At 34.6% G+C, this 20,369-nt stretch overlaps 1 protein-coding gene across 2 annotated transcripts in view; it reads right to left on the reverse strand.

The window, feature by feature from the left end:
• CRIM1 (cysteine rich transmembrane BMP regulator 1) overlaps nucleotides 1-20,369 on the reverse strand; it is a 181,400-nt gene that overhangs the window by 4,443 nt on the left and 156,588 nt on the right. For both annotated transcript variants that reach the window (XM_080583957.1, XM_080583956.1), the window contains 7 exons: nucleotides 16,406-16,527; nucleotides 11,421-11,630; nucleotides 9,407-9,622; nucleotides 7,787-8,008; nucleotides 3,976-4,170; nucleotides 2,797-2,919; nucleotides 1,281-1,468 (listed from right to left, as the gene is read on the reverse strand). In XM_080583957.1, the coding sequence (XP_080440083.1) occupies nucleotides 1,281-1,468; nucleotides 2,797-2,919; nucleotides 3,976-4,170; nucleotides 7,787-8,008; nucleotides 9,407-9,622; nucleotides 11,421-11,630; nucleotides 16,406-16,527 (1,276 nt within the window). The remainder of the gene's footprint in view (nucleotides 1-1,280; nucleotides 1,469-2,796; nucleotides 2,920-3,975; nucleotides 4,171-7,786; nucleotides 8,009-9,406; nucleotides 9,623-11,420; nucleotides 11,631-16,405; nucleotides 16,528-20,369) is intronic.

Here is a 20,369-nt window from a genome sequence, read left to right on the forward strand (position 1 = left end):
GTACTTTTAAAAGTTTCTCTCAGTGTCATTCCAGTCAAGTGAATCACTTCTTTTATTCACATGCTGAAGTAACAAGTGGAAGTGGAAACATTGGCCAAATGTAGAATTACTGATTATAGTTCCTCAGTTAATAAGTTGTGATTTTCACTTCAGCTTCAGTCACTTTGTCACATAACACACTTGGGTGGAAAGCAGCCTTTCTGAGAGTAAATCCATTAGAGTTAGGAAATGAATTTTTAAACGGATTCCTTAAGAAACTCAGAAACTAGCATCATTTACTTGGCTTGAAAGACTGGAAATGGAATAAAGTTGATTTTTCATGCTTTCTGTTTAACTAAAATTGAATTCAACTATATGCTCTGACTGTATTTGCCAACTTTTTGAAAATGATTTTTTTAAGAATGTTCCTCAACAGTGAAAGAAGAATAGGGACAATTCGTTTTTAAAACTACTGTATTATTCTTCTACCTGAAACTGAAGAAAAGATGCTTTCAAGAAAGACACTTCTCTCAAATGTGTTCTAAATGAGAAATAGTAATATATTAGATGTATGGACAAAGCCTGTCTGATTAGAACTATGAAGTGTGAGAGAGAGAAACTGGGGAACAAATATAAAGGGAATTTGAATATGGAGTGAGGGCTTTGTCTGCTGATGGAACTATTACTCAAAACAAAACAATACAATGCTTATTTCAGTGATAATTTCCAAGCTTCCTGCTTCTTCCCTTTTTTAATTTATAATTTCAGAACACTTAGTAGCCAGTTTTTTCCCAAGATCTCTTCAAATATTAATTCCAGAACCTTATGATGCAGTTATTAGAAAATGTGACAAACACTACTAGTACATACAATACCTGATGTTGGATAATTGCACAATATCTGATGTTGGACAATTGCTTTCTAAACTTTTATCCACTTTAAAAGTAAAATGTTCTCTCAAGAGATTGACTGCAGATGGGAGTTGCGTGCATTTATGTACACACACACAGAGGGTTTTTTTTTTTTTTTGGATTAGTTTTTTGGGGGGTAAACTTTATTTCTATGTAGTGACCACTCATTACTGTGTGGTGCAACAAATTACTGCTTTTCATTTGACAGTGAAAATAATCCTTCAGGAGATTAAATAAATACTAACAGCCTGATGGGTATGACATGGTTTCAGGCATAAGGAAAAAATAATTTAAGGGAGTGATGTGAATTCAATTGCATCTCACAGAATCTAGGAGTTAATCTTGTCTTTCAGAAAGGTGAGAACCTGGAAATAGGCATGGACACGGCACCTTTGTTGGAGCTTTGTAGCAGGACACTGGAATCCACTGCTTTTTCTGATTGATGAGCAGAAGGACAATGATCAGTAACAGTGCTATCGTGATTGGAATCGTCACCAAGGCAACAGAGCTGACTGACGCATCTTCACTGGGGTGCGGTCCACTTCCACTTCTGTACTCTCCCTGGAGATGATTCATGTCTGCAAGGCAAACGTGAGCATTTGTTAGTAATGGTAAATAGGCCACGACCATAAAGAAGAATCTAATTATAAAAGTCCCAGTCACAAATTCTGTCATTCACAGGAATTTGGACTTTTTTTCCTGAAATGTCATCTTATTTGGAACAACTGAAATTGGAATAACTGAAAGCTAGTATTTAGTATAGTGACTATATTAGCCAGGAAATAGCCATCAAAAAGAGAGAAAACTTTATGAAATCTAAAGGAGGAATAAAAAACAACTCCGACTTAGTTGCATTCACTTCATCTTATTTGATCACAACTGAATTCCCATTCATACAAAAATCAAGCTGTGTTTCTATGCTGTGGAAAACCTGGAAGTCTTACAATGAAAGTGTATATATATATATATATATTTAAGCTGATAAGACAGTGCAGACATGTATGCTCATTTGTTGAGAACATATCACAATACTTGCACCACTCAGCCTGTGAGAACAGACTACTGGCAGTCTACTAGACTCTATTTTTTCATGTAATTATAGAGCATTCCCACATAGTTTTCAGTGTGCGTTTACAAGTTCTCAGCCAGCATAGATGGAAACCAGATACCAATGCCTATGAGAAATGAAACGTTGCCATTGAAAAGTGTAACCTTTCTCCTAGCCATCAAACAGTAGTATGCTATAAGATGATCCTTGGATATAGCTAAATAAATACAAGTTTTGGTATTGCTTCAATCAGAAAGAGTTAAAAAAGACTGTAACATGGAGTGTTTTCCCCTACCCTAGAAAAATGATTTCAGTATAGTTTTAAACAAGAGATGGTTTTACATCATTAGGTAACATTATTAGCTGTGCCATTATACTTAAAGTGTTTTTTTTTTTTTTTCCTCCATTCATTTTTCTGTGGCATATATTAACTTGTGGTACATTTTCCTGTTTTTATTTTTCAATACAAGAATGTCATATGGACCAAATGAAGGTTTATCAACTCCAATGGCATGGTAACAGCCTGCTTCCTACTTTTTGTATCAAAAAAGACACTGCAGAATCACTCCTCTTTCATCGTTTTATCATATCCTTAATTTTATAGAACTCCGTCACACCAACACAGATGTCTCTTCCAAGCTGAAGATGTAATGATAATGAGATCAAATTGCATAAATACAGTTCAGTAGACTGACTCATCCTAACTCAAAACAAATTCATGTAACAGTTACTGCACTAAGGAGTATTCTGTCTTTTTCAAAGCATTACACAGATGGTACCAGAATTGAAAAAGTAACTGTGCTAAAACCTGGGGAATAAACACAGACCTGAGTTAGCCCTGTTTATCTCAGATCTTACCTCTGTGAATGTGGATGATGTCATTTTCACTTGGTGTTGGCCAGTTTGGTACTTCTAATTCAATGTCTCCTCGATGATTTGTCTTCTCAATGGGGATGTTAGTAGGTTCAGGTACATACATCTCTGCAAAATGAGATAAATGTCTTTCACAGGCTTCATAACTTTCTAGTACTGCTCTTAATTCAAAAGATATGTTTGGCCATCTGCTTTGTCCTATGAAGCTTTTCATTTGTTTTAGAATTTTAACTACAACTATGGGATTTTGTTTTGATTTTGATTTGATGTAATATCCTTATTTTGTGTTATAATTTTTCCTCTATTACAATTCCTCTGTTACAATTTTTGTGTTTCCTCTGTTACAATTTTTCCTCATCCTGTATACAAAATACATGCCTTCTGCCATTCACATTATCCTAATGTGAATGGAATGACATAGTCCTATAGACAATTTTTGCTTTTGAAAATACCATTTCAAAACACATACTTCACCACAGCCTTGCTTCTTTTGTGGTACTAAACAGCAAAAATGCTACATCTTCCAGCTGATATGTAACTGACAATTGCTGGCTTCTTTGCTTTCCTTTTTTTTTTTTTTTCCCTGTTATCCCCAAAGTAGGAGAATTGCAAGAGTTGCTACTGCTGAACCTCCCCAAGTGTCCTGCCAGCAGTAGTTACCAGCAGACTTAAGGGCAAAGACCTGCAGAAATATGTCAGGGCTAGCATTAAAAAGCAGTTGTAATTTTTATGTCCCCTGTGTCAACAGCTAAGAAAATTTCGTATTACATATACACCAACGTAAAATGATAAATTAGGAATGTAATATTCGAAAAGTAATGAGAGACTTAGAAGGGACAGAAATGTTAATCTCTGACAGAAATTGCAGAGGTGTAAAAATATTAATTTTTCTACATCACTATTGTATTTTCATAAACTTGTAAACCAACAGAGAGCAGGGTCAAACAACTAATTTTTGAGTCTGCATTTCTTAGAATAAGTAAAATTCAAACTCTACATTTGCACAATATACCTATCTGTTATTTGCTTTCCCTGAAGTCTAAATGTTTGTAATCTCCTGTACACCATTCAGTTTGGACTGATGTTCAAAAACCAATAAAAAAACCCTGACTATCTGTGCTGGAAAGCAGCAGTACAATAATCTGGGTGGTCACATCACATTACCTGGACACATGGGACAGCAGCTTCCCTCCACGTTGATGGGTTCAGCACAAGGGAGGGGTGGGCAGCTGACAGTGGAGCAGAGTGTCTGACCCTGCAGGCAGTAGCAGTGTGTGCAGCTGTCGATGTCCCAGCGTTCCTCATCTGCGTATGTTTTTCCATTGAAGTGGCAGACCACTTTCTTTGGTACTGTATCTTCTGTTGAAAGAGAACAGAGCAGTGTGATGATGTGGTGATGGCCAATTGCACACAGATCTGATCTTTTCCCCAAATACAAAAGTGAAGCAATAGCTATAAAGAAATCCCAGCTAAAATTAAAAGATGCTCTCCACATCTTTCAACAAAGATTTTTCAGAAGCAGTGTAATTTCTGCTTCTTTATGAAGTACATAATTAGCCCGAGCTGCTGCTTCTCATTTTCCTCATGCAAAAGGCTAGAAGATGGATGACTGGGATATGATGATATCAAAAGCGCAGTGAAAATTATGAGAAACTTTTTTGTTGATGTTGTTGGATTATGACTCCCAACTCCTACACTTCCTTCTGTTTTCCTAGTAAATCCTATTTAACTAACAACAACAACCACCAAACAAAGAAACTGCTACGTACAGTTCTAATTAACAACGTTCAAGACAGACAAACTCAGTCTGGAATGCTTGAAGAAAAGACTCAGCAGGATGCTGAAGAGGATGAAGCAACTCTCAGGTGACATAACTAGAAGAGCTCAGACTATTTATTATGATAAAACAGATATCAAGGGTATTTGATTATTCTCTGTAACCACATCAATGGAAACCCCCAAGAAATTGCGCTCAGTATGTTTTCTCATGGTTCGTATTATATAAATTGGAAATTGGTGGGATCTTAATCCTAAAAAGCAAGGTTCCAGAACACCTTTTCCAATGATTGTTATAAAACTAACAACTTTTTAGATAGATTTTGACACATTGTGTAATAGAGACCCAGACATGATGAAGCAAGAAGGTCTTGGAGCATTTATTTTCTACCTAAGCATTCAATACGCTTCATTTTAATGCTGCATCCTACGCAAGTTTTTCAGGTGGTCTACTGTATATCTTCTGTTTCACTGAGAAGACAATCATGAACTGCTTAGCCTAGGACATTTTTTTGTTGCTATAGGATTTTATACATTATCAGAAAACCCCCAAAGACAACAACAAACCAAATTAAAAACAAACGAAAACCCCACAATACACAGCAGAACCCCCAAAAGCCAAACAGCACCTCATTTTCATGTTAGCTCCTGTCTTCTTCTGCTAGGGACAGAAATTATGATGAAGAAATATGGTGATGATCCTGAGTTTTCAGATTAAGCAGATGCATGAGATAGCAGAACCAAATCACAAAATAACTTATTAAGCTGTCAGAGAACTGCTGATATAAGTTTAATATTCACACAGATTGTCTATATAAATAGGTCAGCCAGAATTACCTCCCAAATATAAATATAAAGCCTTATTAAACATTTTGGCCATCGTTACATATTTTAATTACTGACAACATAATAGACTGACATCATCCAGAATAACAAGGTTAGCAGTCAGCAGACCAGTGTCACAGATCTCGACACAGTAAATTCCAATGCAAAAATAGACCAGCAAGAAGAGTACTACTGAGAAAATACTAATGAAAGTATCCAAACATCTTAAATGTTCCAGAGGGCCTTGGTACAGGCATCCAGTGGCTTCCACGGGTTTAAGTATGTGTCTCAACCAGTGGAGACCTGTGTAGGTTAGAATGTAGGCTGGGGAGAGGGTGAGGAGCACAGCCTGAGCAGTCCTCTACTTCCTACTATGTATGCAGAACTAAAGCTGAGCGCTCCCTGTGTGACTTCTTCAAGTCAGCAGCCTGGTTGGCTGGAAAAGTCCTCTGAGTTGCTCAGGTTTTTGTGAGTTTATAAAGAATGCATGACAATTTAATACATACAGTAAGCGTTTTTTTAGAAAAATGAACAAAGATAAACTCAGAGCAGCAGTATTGCACCTATGAACCTTGAGAGGATAGTCCTTTAATTCCTAAGAAAGTATTATCTCATGCATCTCTCCTGCTTGGTGTCCACCTCTATGAGAATATAAACACAGGATTTATCCCTAACACAGGCTACACCACAGCAAGTGCTCAAGGGCAGTGGAAACGAAGGAGAAACACAGTGAGAAACCCACATACAAAAATGCAGTTCAAAAGACAGCATAGCTCTACCTGTCTTTTCTCAAATTTCCTTTAACTTCACCAGGAAATCAAACACATCTGGTAAGCACACAGTCAGTGCTGTTTTCTGCATAAGACTAATCTTCTCTTTAATCAAATGGATATCCCTTTATCCTTTCTAAAGTAGAAGGTTATCTTTCCAAATTAATCTTCCTTTGCACAAGAAAGAAAAATGTTGAACATACAGGAGGAATTTGAGGATTCAGAAAAACAACAATGCATCCAAGGCCTGCATGATTTTGAATTTAAACCTATACTAACTAGTTTGACATAAACAAGATCTGGATCCCGAAAGAAGAAGAACGAAACAGTGCTAAAGCCCAACATCAATCTGAAATTCCAAAAAATGAAGGCCTGTTACTACAGTTTGCCTACTAAATACTTGATCAGCTACTAATGAAAAGAGGAAGGAAGAATCTCTACCAAGAAGTGCTTCACAATTCTCAAGAAATGAAGAGCAGAACAGTGAGAAACAGTACTAAGGCTCATGTTCTGACTACTGGTTTCATTGCCACACACTTGTATATACTCTATACCTTTCTACATTAAAACATATTCTAGATTAAAATGAGCTTTATGGTTGCAAAGTCTATCACTGGAAGGAAAGCCTGCAGAGAAACAGTTGTCAAAGGAATTTTAAATCCTCCCCCTTTTGTATGCAAGCCATAATGAAAAAGTAGTAATAGGGTAAGATAATTCTTTCTCCTCAAAATGGCTTTATCAGGAATCCAAGCAAGGTTGCATGGGCAACTGAAAAGTTGATACTTCCCATCTTTTCGAAGCATTTTTCTGAAGGAAGTCCTTGCATATGCTATAGAATTGTATCACCTATTGTTAAAGATTTTTTTTTCTGCAGCAAATTAAAGATTTTGAGAGCTGTATCAATGGTACATATCTGAAAGAACTTCACCACCTTTCTGATGAAGAATTGTATTGTTAATAGATGGCAAAGTTGGGTCACATATTCCATTAACAATACTCACAGCCCATCAATTTTAAGATATACTTTTTTACTGAATTATTATCCACTTTTCCACCCATTTTCCATTGGAAATATAGGCTATGGTAAATTCTGAAAGCATTCCAGCAATGCTACAAAAACTTAATTTCAGAAAGTTCATTATAGAATTCTTCTCTATCGGCACCTTCCATCCTTCCATTCTACAGCCACTGGACTTACTGCAATAACACTTAAAAGTTAATAATCTTTTAATTAATCTTATAATTAATCTTTTATTAATGCTATTGAATAACTTGTACAATATATATGTTATCTGGCAGATATTCCTTTAAATTAAATAATTTTTGTGTAATGTTTTCATGCAGTAAGGTAAATTACCAACTAGTTTTTCAGGAGGATGTCCTCTCGTTTGTATGCAAATTACATTTTTATCTTCCTGCACTTGCACCTCAAAACTGCAAGTAATGATCCTCAAAGCTCCCTATGTAGATTTTATACTCTTCAGTTCAAAAGAAGGCACAAACTGCATTTCCCCAAAATAGGCAGAATTTAAATTCAGAAATAAATCTTCTTTCTTATTCCCAAGAAGGGAATTGCAAGTTATCAACTATTTTTATTTGCTCACCAATACAATACGGACAACACTGTCCCTTTCTCAACACAGGTCTCTCACAGGATACTGGTGGGCAAGACTCAGAGTAGCATCTAATCACACCATCCATGCAAATGCAGCTAGTGCAGACATTGGGCTTCCAGGACTCAGCTGTCAAAAAAATATCTCCTTCGTCGTTTTTGCAGTAACTGGGCATGCTCTCATTGCTTGAGGAAGAAGGTTGAAGAGGCTCATCTGTAAATATAAACAGATTAAGTTATTTAACTTACAGCAGCTAACGTCTCTGATATTTCTTCTACATAGGGTTCAATCTTCACATGCATGCCTATTCAGTCTCCACACTTCTCATGGTAAGGTCTAGAATAAAGTTGATGTAGACCTTTACTGAGTTTATTCAAAAAAAAAAAACAACAACAAAAAAAAGTGAAGTTATCAATCATATCATGAACGACCTCTCAGAAAGGGACTTTAAATGTTCTAAACTGAATGGCATACATGAATTCACCTTAGAATTAGAGAGATTAAATTTTAAATTTAAAAAAATTTAAATGTCCCGTGTCAGTTCAAGGCCTTGAACGATGCAAAGTCAAAAGCTGTTATGCTGCTGTCATCTTCATCTTCATATAGGAGCTGATTATAAGCTGGGGATAAACAGATGGAGCTTGATCAGGCTTCATCTTAATGAGAATGGGTCTGCTCTAATTCTCATGCACTCACATGGGGGAATATTTCTCCAGATAAGCTGTATTTTAACAGACATTATAGATCAAGAAATATGACTGTAGGTGCAGAGAACATGTAAGAAAGAAGAAAAAAAGATTCATAAGGGTTCTCAATCTAACTATGCAAGATAGGAGACTAAGCTTCTCATGTAGCCAGTGAAGAAAGATCAACTTCTCCAAACTGTATTTTGAAGTTAAACAAAATGAATGTTCACCATTAATAATAAGAAAAAAAAGAAGTCAGGAGAACTGGCTAACTTTTTCACTGAAAACACATAATCAGGAAAAAAACCCTGAGGAAGAAATGGCAAAACCTAACTTTTTAATTTAAAATTAGATGTTTAGATTTTGTTTTATATAAAGACAAATGTTTTCTCAGCAAGTTCACGTACAAATCCTGGGTTTGCACTGCTTTTCCTCTGCAATAAACTCCCTCATTTGCTATGTAAAATAGGAATTCACATTTATTTATAATTGTATCTCTTTCCTCAGGGAAAAGCAAATCCTGTTACCTTCTAGACACTGTGAGGCAGTCTACTGCTGGGCTGGAATGCTTTGATGTTAGTCAGTTGCCTTCAAGTCACTCTCAAATCACATCAGTTGAAGATAAAAACAAACACAAGTACTTTTGTGACCAAATCCCACATATCCAACCCTTACATTATTAGATTGCCCTCAGAGATGATGTCCAAACTTCAGGAACATGAGTCCCCTAACATATTAGGTAACTCTTGCACACAGTCAAATTTTACAGCTGAAATGGAGACTGCAGACTCGCACTCCAAAATTCTAAAGACACGACAACACACCTGCATACAACAACCATGTATGCACTGAAACATTTAATATTCATATCATAAATTCTAAGATCAAGAAAGGACTCTGATGAAAGCTGGTTGGTAATATATACCTGGACACTGAGGACAGCAGGAGTCCTGTGTGCGGGTGGGGTTTTGACACAGTAGAGGGGGACAGACTTCAGTCTCACACAGGACTCGTCCACTGTGGCATGTACATTGCGTGCAAGAATCGATATTCCACGTCTCTCCTTCTACAAAGTATTCGCCACCAGGAGCATGACAGATTGAAGGACTGGTGAGCTCTGGCTTCTGCACAATTATTTCATCTGGAAAAAACAGAATTGGAAGATAAGCAAAAACAACCATGACTCCAATGATTAAAAAATATACCAAACCTTTATTTATTTCTGTTATTATTGAAAATATTAGGATTAACAAAACTGGCTATTAATACATTCTTAATGAAGCTCTTTTGACTTCATGTCACTTACCCGTATCTTACAGAAAATGTTAAAAAAGAACAAGAAACAATTTGGGAATCAATCTGAATTGTTAATAGTTAATATAAATCAGAGATAACCAAGTATTCTTGACATTTCAGAAAGAAATCAAACTAATCTATAACATAGGAATGCCAAGAAACAATTGTCATTTTCTGAAAATGTATACTGACTGGACAATTTCTAAACTGCTAAATATTGCATAACTGTAATTCCTGAAAGGATGGAAAAGTATGCAATCAGTCTGGGACTTGGGAAGATTCAACTGTGTGCCTTAAAAATCCTAAATGATTTGCGTCTGTAACGTTTGGTGCCAGATTAAAAACAAGAACAAAGAAACCCCAGCCCCTAAAAACTTAAAAGCACTTAACACTGGTAGAAGTACATCATGAAAGAGGACTGTTCCATAAAAACAAACCAAAACAAAACAAAAACCCAAACATCTGCAGTAGTAACTTCATAAAAATTGAGCCCAAGGTGAGCAAAGTGTATAGACTTTTATTTTCAGTGACTGTGTCACCAAATTAATCTTAATTCCTTTTCATGCAATTAATTACATTAAGTCTACAGCCCTAGCTAAAGACTCATCCAGCATCTAATACAGGCAGTTAGAGGCAATCTGACCTCCTTTGAGTTGAGAAAGGAACTGGAGCTATTTCCCTTGATCAGCATGAGCGTTCTCCAACCACTTGGGGTATTAAAAAAAATGGGTGTTCTCTCTTCGCCATTGAGTGTTTTAAAAATAAAAAAGAGATGTGTCCTGCACTTTGAAAGTGTTTAAGCAATTACCATTCATAAATTTCTGCCATGGACAACATCTGCACAGCCTGGTTAAGAAGTTTCTCTTCCACATAAGGTGTGGGCTTCAAAACAACAATGCAACTTTGCAATCTACTTTTCTGATAAAAGAGTCCCATATCCTTTTGAGGATTATGCTCTTCCACTTACCACAGGGTGAAAATTGGATTGGAGACTGACATTTGTTGATGCAATCTAAGAACATACATCATCTTACATCCTAAGGAGGATATACTCTTGTGTCATATTCAGAAAGAGTATTTGACTACTTATTTTGTCCCAAGGATTTCCTGTTCTTTCCAAAGAAATTGAAGCTGTTCATAATTGCTTGAATCCTGGTAGTGCTTTCTTACTGTTTTGTTATTCATATTAGCATCATGAGCCTCGTTGGTCCTACTTGTAACGTGACTTCCAATCAAGCCATAGACAATATCACTATATTACAAACAAATCTATTCAGCACATAAAATATTATAGGAATCAATCTGAAGTCAGGGGACATTACTCTTTTACTCTTTCCACACTGTAATAAAGCAAAGTTCTTTCATAGATGTTTTCCATATTATCACTTCTTATCACAATTATATTGGAATGCGACATTTATTGTACTTGGCCTTCCCACATAAAGAATAAAAATAATTTTCTCCTGCTGGTGGCATAGGAACAGTCCCTCAGAACATAGAGTCATGATATTCAATTGCTTAAGACATCTCTTTAAATGTATACTTCATTTATACTTAAACTGAATGAGTTTTAATGTATCATGAAACACCACACACACATGAAATGAAGCCAATTACAAAGAATGCAGAAGAGGTCACATTACCTGGACATGATGGGCAACACTGCCCTGGATGTATGGTGGGGTTGCCACAATTAGGAACAGGGCAGGTGATCAAGGCACACATTTCCCTTCCGTTGTGACAGTAACATTCCCTGCAGCCATCATGCCAGCTCTCCTCATTTTCATGTCGGCGCCCATCCATTGACAGGCAAGAGCCTGTTTTAACTGGAGGCATAAGAGAAGCAGTTGCCTCTGCAAGAAGACAAAGGAAAATGTTATTTCCTAAAAAGCTTAGAAAAACATATACTGCATGCCTGGATTGCATTTATTTTTAAAGCACATATAAGATCAAGTGATTAATAATTCTATCATTTACACTTAGAAATAAAGTAAACTTTAGACAATTCAAAGGTACACTGAAGGGGATGGTAAGCCATAGTAGAATGTATTTCCTTTAAAAATGTGATCACTTCTTTCTGTTGTGCCTATAACTGTTTTTAGTAGTATAAAAGTTCAGTACTGGCTAAATAATGTAAGGGGAAAAAATGAAAGGTAAAAGAAGGAAATGGTTGAAAGCATAGGGCATATTTAAAATGAACCAGAATATTTTTATATCTTACAGTGTATTATATTATCTATAATGTGAATACCTGATAGGTGGTAGAATATGAAAGTATTTAGAAGAGCTAAGAATGGTTCCATACATACTGTGAATGTAAAAAAAAAAAAAAAAAATTACAAGCAAGTTCTAATGAGATCATGCCAGATACTAGAAATGTTTCATAAAACACTACCCGCAAGAAATTATGTGTGTTAGTTACTTATAAGTGATGTTTGGAAGATGACTGCTCTGACAATTTTATCCCTCATTCCTGGGTTTTACTGCAATGAGAATGCAGCAGTTGGAATGCTGCGGTACTTGCACGCAGCAAGAACAGGCAAGCTTTTGGTCTAGGGAGGATAAAGTCTGATTTGTATCCTAAGGGGGTATTTAAGTGCTGAAAGACTCAGCCTCAGTATATTCTTTGTTAATCAGCAGAGTGAATTTAGAGCCTAACAATCCCTCACCCTCATCATTATTATGATGAAGGATTTTGGATCACTTTGTCAGTGAGCTCTTTTTCAGTGGTACATAAACACTTACATATGTAAGGTTATTTGTATTAAAGATGCTTATGCATCTTTCTGTTTAAAAAAGGATGCAATATGAAAACTAGTAGTGTTAAAGTGTATTTTTAATTAGTTTTCTTTTCTCTCTTGTTATTTATTTATTAATTAACATTTAGGTCAGCACTTTATCTGTGATGGATCTGTCAATGGCGGCCTAAGAACGACAAGCAGATGTTATAAAGTGGGTTTGATACACATTATCAGAATATAAACCCAATAAACAGAAATTACATCAGTATACTATTTTGTGAATTCCAAAAAAATACAGAAAAAATAAAAAATCAAAATGGCACAGAGTAAAATACTTCTAAAAACAATTTTAATCTTATTTAATGAACAGAAACACTATGAAAAAGTTACATATAGTTACTACACATTTATACTGTATAATACTGAATGGTATCACTGGAATACTGTCTTACATTAAAATCATTATAGATACATGTAGGTCATGGATGAGAATACTCTTCCTTAATAAATATTTTAAAGTTTCTGATGAACTCAAGCTTTTGTTTTTAAGATATTCTTATGTACACTTCTAAATTTGAAAAAGCAAACCATGCATATAGGCAGATACTCAAGATTAGCTCAATAAACTGAGATTTACTTAAAAATTGAAAAGTGAAAACAAAGTTGCACAAAGGATAACACAAAGTGGAAGCCAAATGCCCAAATACAGAATAGGAATAACTGCATGGTGAGCTATGGCTGAAAATAATCTTGGAAATATAGTAGTTTACAAGTAAAATACGGGTCAGGAATGTGACACTACTAAAGGAAAGGGAAGTTCAGCTTTAGATATCATACAGGGATGCCATACATTTAAATGCAGTACTACTAAATCTACTATTTGGGAGGTTATGCTGATGCAAAAGTGAAATGTACAGCTCTAGAACTGCAATGAAATATCACAAGAACTGGGCTTATTTGGCTGAAAATAATACATTTAGGAGGCTCTAATTGCAAAAGCATTAAGTAATTAAGTATTGCAAAAATTCTAAAGGGAATGGTGATAATCCCTGAATCTGCTGATCTTAGTGCAAGAAGTAACCAGTTTAATTCTTAGAAAGGGAGACAGAAATATTTTAAAAAATCATTTAAAAATGCCACATATTTGTAGCCACTGGAAAACACAATTTAGAGTTTGGTGTAGATTTTTTTTTTTTCTTTTGAGATTGGAGGTTCTTAAGAAATGAAACTTTAGATAAACATCTGTCAAGGATTATCCAGATGCACTTGACATTATGCAAGGGCAGAGAAATGGACTCTTGGTTTTCCAGAGGACTATCTCAGCACTGTATTTCTATGGTTCTACTTTTTTTTTAAACCTAGCATGAGTTATTTCCAGAAGCAATTATCTAAAAAGTGAAGCTAATTCACAGGCAGGTAATTTACCCATCTGTACCTCCATTCAGCAGTTATCCCTTCTTACTTCATTTTTTATTTTTTATTTTTATTTCCAATTAAAAAAAAGCTATGTTGCAGCTTATAACAGTGAAATCTCTGCTTTGCATCGATGCAAGGCATACTTCATTTTTTCATTTATTTATTTATTTGTTGCTGGAGGTCCTAAGATATACCTGCTTAAAAAGTTAAGAATGGAGTTATTACACAAAGCAGTAGGAGGATATTCAAACTTACTTGTCTATAGCTAGAAATCAAAACACACAAGCAAGAATCAAAGAAAGCAAGCATGAAAGAGCAGTTAGGATGAGAGAGAGTCTGAGTACAAACAAGAAGTTATTAAATGCGATACATGGAGCTGAGTAATGAAGGAAGTCTTAAACTAACACAAAACAAGTCAAAAATGATTGAATGTTAGATCGCTGAAATGAAAAAGACATAAAACAAAAAAGAGTAGTTGTTACTTTAATAGTGGCAAATATTTCACAGAAAACTTCATTGATTTGTTGCATGAAAAACAAAATGTTCCTATGGCTATTTGAGACAAAGGGGAAAAACAGATGCTTCTTTCTACTTCTAAAAAGAACATTAAACAGAAGCTGCTATTACTTTGATTACAGGCTATTCAATAATAGTAACTTTTTAAAAAAATGATCTCCATTATATTTAAAATCAACCACATTTTTAATGGCAACTATTTTGATTTATGCATGTAGAATTCCTCTAGTAAAAAATTAAAACAAATAAGAATGCTTTATGACAGCTATCATGACACTTTTTTATGCTAGTATGAAATCAAGGAAAATATGAGAGTAACACAGATAAACTTTATGTGCAAGAGAGTATACTAATTTGAGTTTTGGGATACTGAGTACATAAGCTAGCAGAATTGCTACCTAATACCTTAGTCTACCTCATCTGAGTCCTCTGTAATTTGATACAGAGCAGGTAGGAACCTTAATAATCAATGAAATATAAAATCTACTAGGATTTAAAAAGGAAAATATTTTAGGACACACTGTTTTGCAGTACTTTATCCTTCTAAAAGATTCAATGCTGTAAGATGATACACACCATTATACAGCATTTGTTGCCTGTAATCAACTATTTTGTCATTACATATGAGTAAGTTAAAAAAGAATATTAATAACTTCGCCAAAAATGGCTTGAGACAGTAAAAGACGTATTGACTACATGGACATTGGTGCCTGCTTCACTGGTTATATAAAGGTGGAAAGGGCTAATGGCCGTGGCAAAAGATAAGAAAGGCTAATTTGCTCATATTTATTACTTCACCATAACAAAAAAAAAACCCTTGGAGATAAGTTAAAATATCCAAATTGCATTAAAAAAAGTAACAGTGTATATATAGTATATTTCCATATATTATATATTAAAGTATTACTATTTTTATAGATATATAGTGTACCTTTATACAGAGTTTACATGTTCTTTAATTAGTCAAGCCACTCACAGTTAATGACAGAAGCATTCTGAGACACCTTCCCAGCAGTAAAGTACTCTGGGGTGATCCAGAAGATAACTTCTTTAAAGCTTTAGTGGTCAAAATAGTTTCAGAGAAAATCTGGGTAAACTGATGTTTCTGATGCCCCCCATAATCTAGGTGAGTCTATATTAATATCCTTCCAGCTTGGCCCTTGCAGACACCTGACTCTCTGTTTTACAGAGGGTAAAGAAGAAATCACACGTAATCTGAAAAATATCTCCAACCTGTTGGTCCTACAGTAGAATGGACCTATCTCTCTGACTGGAATATGCAACAGGTATTTTGTGCAGACAAACACAAACCTATTTCACTGGTAAGTTTCTCTCAGTAGCTGTTCAAACCACTTTTGGCACTGCATTTCACAGAGAACGTGTTACTGAACTGCTTTGCTATAGGCCCTGGAGTTTCCCCTAGCACACTTTCTATTATTTTTATATTATTTTTATATTAAACCTATTAGACCTATTTTATTATTAACAGAACAAGGCATGCATACATTTTTGTTTTCACACATAAACAGAATACATCCTAGGGACACCATGATTAAATTTTTTTTTTTAAACAAAGGAGCAGCACATGCAATTATCTCCATTAAAGACAGAAACTGCAAGAACAGAAGCCAGAGGAAAAGCACTTCTGGAGAAATTTCAGAAGTGTTTAAATTAGACTGATAGAATTTTACATGGATTTATGGTAAATATCTTTTATCAGGATTACTTCCCAGACAATGAGCAAAGCAACTTTCAGACTTGCTATCCTTGAGCAGACTGACCAACACATACTACTTTGAGCAGTTGCTCCTTTGAAGAAAGTTGAATAATCTCCTCCACCAGTTACCATATTACAATTCTTACAAATTCCGTGGAGTATTCCTTTTCTTTTGCTCTGGCTTCCAACAGGTTTGAAAACAAGTTGTAATTATAGATGGTAATGCATTCACACCTACCTCTGCACTTGCAGATGACACACCCATGGTTGTTCTGCTGGAAGCCCATCGGGCAGATTTTACCACAAGGCATTTCCGGACATTTCTTACACCGACAGATTTCACAGCCATGCTTGTTCTTCCTAGATGGTGAAATTAATTTGTAAAAGGTCAGCAGGACATTTTACATGTCTAAATGTCATGATTAAAATAAAAGCAAACTCTAAAGAACAGACGATCAAGAAAAAAAAACTGTCTTTAACATTCACACTTATGTTCAGAGGGGTATGCAGGTCTCCATTCCTTGCATGTGCTCCCCCATGCAGCTGGCAAAAGATCTGCATTTCGTATTTTCAAGCCATGGCAGATAATGAAGATGTATGTGCTTATGACTGCTATTGATGATCAATTCTTTTTTTTTTTTTTTTTCTCCCATAGGAAAAGTTGAAATGATTTCTAAAAATGTGAAGAAGTTGGAGAGGCAAGTGGGATTATGTTAAATTACTATGTTTTATAAAACAAATTATTAGTAACTTTTTCTCCATCAGTAGGTAACATATAGTAGATTTCCACTCTTGCATCTTAAAACTGAAGAGATTTCTGAAAAGGTTAACATTTAACATTAGAAAAATAAATCACCAACATGACTACTTCTGATTTTCCACCCCCAGTACACTTTTTTTTTTTAATTATTTAAAAAAAACATCATCGACACACTTTTTTCTTTAGTCTTGAATTAGAGACCAACGATTTAAATTCAATTAGAGACTTGTCTTCTATTAAGTCCCATGCTTTTGATGGTTAGAACAAGCCTGGAAGTTAAATAAGGCTTGCTATTTTAGAAAAGAAATTGGCATGGTAGCAATAAAGAACAGAATGAATGTATTACATAACTGCAAGTCTAAATCATTTTAGCACTGAAGTGAGATTTGAAGTGAAATGATCTTAAAATACAATTTTAACACAATTTTAGCTCTTTACGCTACAAAATATTACATACACGGTTATCTTTAAATATTACTCATTTCATTGACATCAGTGCCATTATTCATATATTTTGTAGACAATGACAAGATTAGGGTGCTCGTATCCTTTCTTTTTTTTTTCTTTTTAATAAAAAAGGTACAATAGTATTACTAAAACCTTAACATTTAAAAATACCAACCAAGCATTGCGTATAATTAAATTGCATTTTGTATCTAAAACCAGAATTTCAGTTGAAGAGAATTTTCAAATTAACTTCAGAAAATTTTGAGTTCAGTTTCTTTCATGTGTACAAAAATGCAGGTGAAAAACCATCCCCAAAACAGGGTTTTTAAAGCACTAGCATCAGCTTGAAATCAGTTCACTTTTAAGGCCTCTTTGTCTTACTCTTAGCTACCATTCTGTGCCTATTAATATTTGCAGTGCCTTCTAAAATTATTTTGCCAGATAGTTCACAGAGATTTACTAATATGACCATTTTATGTATATTTTAGTTAAAAAAAAAAAAGGAAAGAAGTGTGCATTTCAGATTATTGAAGTACAGAAAGCACACAGAAATTTGTGATTTTCCTCTGTAGGTCAATATATTAAGTCAGTAATTACTGCTCTTTATTGCAAGCAGCATAATTCTGTGAGACACATAACATTATTTTTCTGATGCCTTTTATTTGAAGCTGAACCATGTAGTGCCAGTCCATGGAGCAGTCACGAATGGCATGACATTTTTTTCTGATCTCAAACAAAGCTTGCAGTTGCAGACGTCTTCTCACACCAGCCAAATAATATCATATATAGCACAGCATCAATATCTTAAAATTGAGGGCCTTGTGCAGTATGAGGATCATATATCATTCTCTGCTTGCTAGTATAGATCACAGTTCGACATAGATCATTAAGGTTTCCACTATGTTCCATTTAAAGTCATAAAAATACTGTCCAGTTTGCTTTAAACAAAAATTACAGTTTATATAACCAAACCAGACAAAGCTACTCAGTATGTAAAAGAGTATTTCTTCCTAAATTAATTTTATTGGAAAAGTATTCTACAATAAAATTAAAGAATACAACAGTAAACTTAATACCTTCACGCAAACACAACACATTAATAGTAAATGGCTGATAAATCTAGTTCAGAACAATCCTTATCAGCAGTAGAAAATCATTTTTAACACTTGTATGTGACTTCTGTGTTGAGACTTCCAGTGAGGAACACAGTTGGAATGAAAGAACATTTAGACCTTGGTTCATGAATATATTCAAACTATTTGTGTAAGAACCTAAAAAGCAAATGGCAATAGACATTAAAGAGACCTTATCTAATGGTTGTCTCATATTCTATTTTTTGAATAGACTAAAGCAAATGGCCTTGAAAATAATAATTTATTCATGCACTTGCACTACTAAAATTAAAAAATGCTTTTCCTGTTCCAAGCTGAATGTTATTCAATTGCAGTGAGTAAACAGTGAAAATTTTACACTTTATACCATCTCTACTGTTGCGGAAACACATGCATACAGAGACTCTTTGAGCACGTGGATGGAAAAAGTCTTCTCAGATTCTGTTCTAATAGCTTTAACAATACTGCAACCCTGCTACAGACAATAAATTAAAAACTACCTACAATATGGAAAACCTACAATATGGAAAAAGTGTTAAAACCAAGGTCTAACAGCCTTAGTGTGACCTTTAGATATTCCATTAGTTTAACCTGCTGAGTTTATTAGTGGAAATCAGTTTTAAAATACAAATATAAAACAGAAATAAATGTTAAGATACTCAGTCTTTTCAAAATCAAGGCATTATCAAATCAATCACACTGTCATTATTAGCCTCATCACTCTTATGACTGCAAAAAAAAAAAGGTTCTATTACTGAAACAGAGCCAAGCCTGATTCTGTATCTCAGGTAATAGGTATAGGATTCTGCTAAATGGTATTTCTTTTCTTTGTTTTACTACACTGCTATTCTGAAGATATTTTCAAATTATGCTAGGGATGCCTCAAGGATACATTTGAGCATCCTTTCTAATGTAGTTTCCTCTGAACTTCATTAAAGCTGTGTACTAAGAGGACGACACAGCACACTATAGATTACAATTACAAATAAAAATCTATAGCATTTATGAATGAATGTCAAACATAACTCTGAAGTGAACCATAAATTCATAAAAATGCATAAATTCACATAGTAGTATCAAACACTTTGAGTTACTATGTTAGGAAATTTCCTTACAAAACTTAAGACAACAAATTATATATGAATATTATTTGAAGCTCAGCTGTTATGAGATAGAAATTAAACTCTTATGAAAAAGCATGCAGTAACATGGAACTGATCCACCAAAAATAAAGTATATTGGTAAAATATATATAGAAGCCACCAAGCTGATTTCAAATATATTTCTGTGACAAAAGATTTGCCCCATTTTTGTCACCTGTTCCAGAAGTAAAGAAATACAGGAAACATTCCCTTTTCTGGACAAAGAAATCTAGCAGCCATACGGGTTTTGAGCTCATTTACAAAAACTTAGAGAAGAGATATTACTGTTCTTCACAAATCCTGTAAAGTAACTATCACAAAAGAAACAACAATAAAACTAGTCCACTGTTATGTTAACGTTAAAAAAAACACCTTGAAACATTGTAAAATCAAGTGAAGAAAATCAATGGGATATAAAATGAAAGGCTGTCACAACAAAACATAAAAACAGAATTTCAAAAAGCTACATGCAGGAGACATCCCTTTTAAGTAGCTTTTTCATCTTGTTCAACAAACATTCTTCAAACAAATTTAAGCACTGCTTTGCTTCCATAATCTGATCCTGTTTATAATCTAGTAGCTGTTAATTTGTTGATCAAAATCTGTTTCCGTAAATTCAGTGCTAACATTTCACTACAAGTACTGACATTTCTACTTTCCCACATTTTCCTCAATTTTGCGATGAAGTAAACACAACTTCATATTCCTAGATTTTGCATACTTTCAATATGTACGGAGATT

Source organism: Anser brachyrhynchus (assembly GCF_964034855.1).
Source record: "Anser brachyrhynchus genome assembly, chromosome: 3".
Lineage (NCBI taxonomy): Eukaryota > Metazoa > Chordata > Aves > Anseriformes > Anatidae > Anser > Anser brachyrhynchus.